The sequence below is a fragment of the Cardiocondyla obscurior genome, linkage group LG18, assembly GCF_019399895.1.
Source record: "Cardiocondyla obscurior isolate alpha-2009 linkage group LG18, Cobs3.1, whole genome shotgun sequence".
Lineage (NCBI taxonomy): Eukaryota > Metazoa > Arthropoda > Insecta > Hymenoptera > Formicidae > Cardiocondyla > Cardiocondyla obscurior.
In genome coordinates, this window is record NC_091881.1 from 2,184,392 (window position 1) to 2,189,513 (window position 5,122).

The 5,122-nt window shown below is 34.9% G+C and overlaps 1 protein-coding gene across 1 annotated transcript; it reads right to left on the reverse strand.

Moving 5' to 3' along the window:
- Positions 1–271: 271 nt before the first annotated feature.
- Sak (Sak kinase) lies at positions 272–3,986 on the reverse strand. The gene is made up of 11 exons (XM_070668604.1): positions 3,770–3,986; positions 3,573–3,668; positions 3,292–3,499; positions 3,025–3,137; positions 2,861–2,953; positions 2,515–2,796; positions 1,910–2,440; positions 1,425–1,730; positions 1,020–1,298; positions 758–955; positions 272–622 (listed from the first exon to the last, which is right to left on the reverse strand). The coding sequence occupies exons 1-11, from the start codon at positions 3,860–3,862 to the stop codon at positions 443–445; spliced, it is 2,379 nt and encodes a 792-aa protein (XP_070524705.1). The 5' UTR covers positions 3,863–3,986; the 3' UTR covers positions 272–442.
- Positions 3,987–5,122: the final 1,136 nt, after the last annotated feature.

Below are 5,122 nucleotides of genomic sequence, written 5' to 3' on the forward strand. Positions count from 1 at the left end.
AATACTGATTAAAAATATATCTTTTTCGTGAATAAAAGTAACAAAATATACCTACAGTTCATTGTCTGTAAGCAGAAGATGCCAATTTTCGTTTTTTTTCCGTAATTAAATGGAATAGGTTCACAGTTTTACTCAACTTTTACAAGCATTTTCGAATTTTCCTTATGTATAATAGTATCAATAATTGCCTCACCTTTTATCTATAAAAATAATTATCATATATTATAAAATTAAACATAAAAAAAATATATTATTCCTTTGTTTTAACAAGTTTTCTGTTTTTTTTTTAAATTTTTTATTATATTATTATAAAGTTTAAAAAAATTCATAGTTATACTAAATATTTGTATCAGCTATATATAAATCTATAGCAAGCTTACAGTCCATGGACGAAAATGATTTCTTATACTGTACAAAATATTTTTTATGCTTTCACGAGAAGCTACCGAATGCTTTTATGCACTGGCTTTTTGACACTTGATAAATACTCGACAGCTTTCAACCACTGTTCTAACTTTTCTTTGACCGTCGTATCTAAATTCTGCTGATGATTCTCGTAATATCGTACAACGGTGCCATCCTTATTTTCGTACATCATGCCATTGTGATTTTGTGGATTTATCTGTAACAAAATATAATTGTCGATAAAATATAAGTGACGTCGAATGATCGACTAGCAAAACTATTATTAATAATTTATTGTTAAAGTTAAAATTGTAGTAAATTTCAACAAGAATTATATTAGATGAAAATTTACAGTCAAAGCAGTTCCGTCTTTGAAGTCTACTCTAATGTCGTTAGATGAAAATGTCGTAGCAACACCAATTCGGGGCACCATTATTTTATGCACTATAATTGCATTATAATTAGAATTAAGCGAAAAGTTAGCCTTGCGCGACTTGGAAGTCGTCGTCGTCGTCGAGATAACAGAGCAAGTAGCATCAAACGACGGCATCTGAAAAAGAATTTAACGTAAATTCAGCAAGACAGAATAATTAGACAATTTTATCGTTACTTACAATGGGAGAATTATTTGTGGTATGCGAGATATTTTCTTTCCCTTGTAGATAGGTAGCATTACTCAAACCCATGCTGGGCCGTCGTCCAATTATAACGGGAAAACAAGAACGTTTAGTCTCTTTTTCCAAAGTTGCTAAAGTAGATTCCAATAACAAGCAACGCTGATAACACTCCGCATAATGATCGTAATAGGTTTTAAGATCGGACGGGAGTGGCTCATCGACAAACGTAACACCACTCTTATCGGTGATCTTCATAACATTATCCACTCGAACAACCTAAAATATGAAAATATAAAATACAAATAGTTTAACATTATTTTACATCACACACAACCGAGTTTTTAAATTATTTTTTTATTACAATGCACATAAATTGATAATTGACTTAATAGCTTTACGTACTTTTATTCCGTCGTAAAAATGCACTTCACAATCAGGTTTTGGACCGTTTTCCATGAACAAGCACTTCGAACGTTGAGTGTACAGAGTTATCTTTGGAGTTTTTGCCTGAACCAGTTTTACAAAACGATAGGCGTATAAATATTTTCGATGGTGGCACGTTGGTAAATTCTCATACGAATACATACTATCGACGCCTCGACTAGGTAACGGTAATGGTTGCAAACCAATCTGTGCAGGTGAATTTGGTTTAAAAAGTACTATTCGCAGACCATCACTTGATATTCTACATACTTCATTAATTTTTTCCTACAATGTAAAAAATTCATGTTTTTATGTACTTATTATACATATTGCATACTTGTATTATTTCTTTCTATAGAATACAGCAATGTTCCTTTTATATTATATTTTATATGCTTTATTCTATAGAATAAAATAATGTTCTCTTTATATTATATTTTTTTGTATCGCTTTTATTTACATACCATGCCGTTTCTGCGCTTGATAAATTCGATGCACACGTATCCGTCATCTAGAATGGTGAGAATTGCACCCTTCGTTCTGTGCCTGGTAGGTTGTAATCTATTTGAATTTAAGGGTGGAACTTTTAACTCCTTGCTTTTTTCAGGTACATCCGCACTACGATTCTCCGCGAGGTTTTCTTTTTTTGGATTGTGTTCTTCCACCATCCTTTGTCTTTCAAAGTCACTGCAAATGCGATATTGCTCGCTAAGCAATATCGCTCTACTTCGTGATACCGGAATGGGTGATAAATCCTCTTTCAGTTTGTAATGTAAGTGAGCTCCATATTTCGCCCCGTAGTTCGAGTACATTTTTGTAACAGGCTCGGACAACGGATCACTTCTGCTACTGACCGTAGGCATCATTGGTGTCGTGAACATTCTTTCCTCTGATCGAGATTGCAGTTTTGGTCGACCATACGATGAAAGTGTCCTGCCAAGTCCAGAATCCATCATGCCATTGGTAAATGAATTTTTACTTATGCTATTTTTTTCCTAAATAAAAAAAATTAAATTTAAAAAATTGTATGTTAAATTATACTTATTACATTGCATTATTCGTCACTCACATTTCGTAGCCCATTCTTTTCTACACTCGTTATAAATGGATGCCAGGGAATATCCTGCAGGCGTATTCTGTCTTTCGGATTTTTTTTCAATAATTTATTTATCAAATCTCTCGCATTTTCTGACAGATATTGCGGCAGTTCATAATCAGCCATGACCACTCGAGTTAAAGTACTCTTAATCGCGTCGGTCTCAAACGGTGGCTTTCCCACCAACAAAGTATACAACATACATCCCAAACTCCATACATCCGCCTCCAAACCATGCAAAGATCTTGTAGCAATCTAAAAATTTTCTGTATAGTACGTTATCTTGAATAACATGATCTAAAAATATTTAAAAAAATACCTCGGGTGAGATATAGTTTGGCGTGCCACACATAGTAACATGTTTTTCATCTGGTTTACTCAATTTCGTGGCCAATCCAAAATCCGCTATTTTCTGTAAGTAAATCGAATAAAGGAGAAACTACTTTTTTGTTTTACAATAAATTTAAAATATTTTTTACATACCACTTGCATATCTTTAGTCAAGAGTAAATTAGATAATGATAAATCTCTGTGGAGTATTTGATGAGAATGGAGATAAATCAAACCTTGCACTACTTGTCCCATTATATGAGCGGCTAAAATAATAAAATATTAGTATAATTGTAAATTCATATTTCTGCGCGAAAATACACGGCGTGTGTAAGTGTGAGAAAGAGAATGCAAGCACAAGTACCAGTGCATTTGCAAAAAACAGATGAGAATGAGTGTAACAGTATATAAATTATGTACCATGTTCTTCAGATAGAGTGCCCTGTGCTTTGAGATAACGCTGAAGCTCTCCATTGTGACAGAGCTCTAAAACTAGGTACACATAATCTGCATCCTCAAAGCATGTATATGCTTCCAAGATAGCATGGTGTTTTAACTGTATATGTATCTTTACTTCCTGCTTTACTCTATCTATCATCCCAGCAGCTTGCATCCTTTTTTTGTTGATCTGTACAAAAATATATCACTTAGTAGACATATAGACGTGGATTTTCAAACAATATTAAAAATAAGAAATACACCTTTTTGATCGCGACTTCCCTCATGCCGTGAATACATCTCGCTTGGTAGACTTTTCCGTAGCCTCCCTTGCCGAGTATACGTTCAAATATGTAATCCTGGAAAAAATATAACGCGCATCAATGCCTTGGCATGTTCATGGTATCGTACGTCATGGATCGACGACGATGCAAACTGGTCGCAAATTCAAATAGCTAACCTCGATCCGTTTGCCGTAGTTGGGCGAGATCGCCGGCATAACACGTTGCATCGCGCCACGCTCAACTGAGCGCTCTCGAACATCAATAACCATCGGTACCGCGACGATCACCCTGCTTTACGCGAATTTCATCGATGATCGCGTTCATAGATGAAAATTTGTTTAGGAAACCGTCAATAACAACAGCATGATGCCGCCCGCCATATGCAAACTGTTGCGTCTCTTACATGCGCGACAGATGCGAAATAAAAGTGGCGTTGACGCGTTGTTGGACAGCCTGAACAGGTTGGGCTTGGTTTGGCTTGGTTGAACATCGTAATGATGGCGTCGGTCAATTAATTTCCAGCGCAAGAGGTTAAAATTTCTGTAAACATGACTTTAACAGCTCGCTTCTATCAAAATTGCTTTCAACAGGCTCCCCACGAGCTTCGGTTATATCTTTTCCGGCGCAGAAGGTTAAGTTTCCTTTATATTTTCCTTCTTCGCACTAAGTAATCGTATCTATTAATCAACGAAAACAACAAAGTTGTTATCCAGCAAATCAGTCACTTAATTAATTTATTAATCTTTAATCCAATTAAACCTGGTTTTAAATAGACCTGGTGCACAGAGAAAACAATTTTATTACTCATTTTGTAATTTTTTTTTTTTTTTTGTAATGAACTAAAACCTATAATATATTTCTAATTTTTATTCATTATTCACTTCGTTTGAATCCTCAGGTTGGCTAAAATTTCTTGAATTTTCGTCATGTATTAATTTTTCACTCTTCACGAACAATTTGATAAAGTGAAAATGATCGCGATCAAGACGACAGCACTAGAACAAATTATGCATAGATGTAAGTAGATTATTTTCGTGTAAGCAGCTTGATTAATTATTATTTCATTATGAATATGAATATTAACGATACTTAACAATTCAGTGCTATGCTATTAACATTAAAAATTAATGATTTATCGCTACCTTTAAGCATCAAACTTTTATAAGGAATTTTTTCGTTTTGAGTAAGTTAATCTATCTCGAGATTATTTTACTTAATTGCATTTTTGGAAATAAGTTTAGCGTATGTGAAATGTGCGACGCACGGTTGTAATTCAAGCTACTTAAATAAAGATATTTCCTTTTCTTTTAGTCGTGTCAGCAGAATCAGATCTCGGTGACTTTAGGTCGGCGGTTTGCAGCATACGATACACTTGACGCCAAGACGAGGCTTCCTAGGACCTTGTCGTAGGCGGCTATCTTATCAGGCAAACGGACCTCCGACCCCTGTGTAAACATAGAAAGCATCGAGAGACCTTTAACATCCGATCCTCTCCCTCATCATTCGGCCATTCGTCGACCGACCAGCAA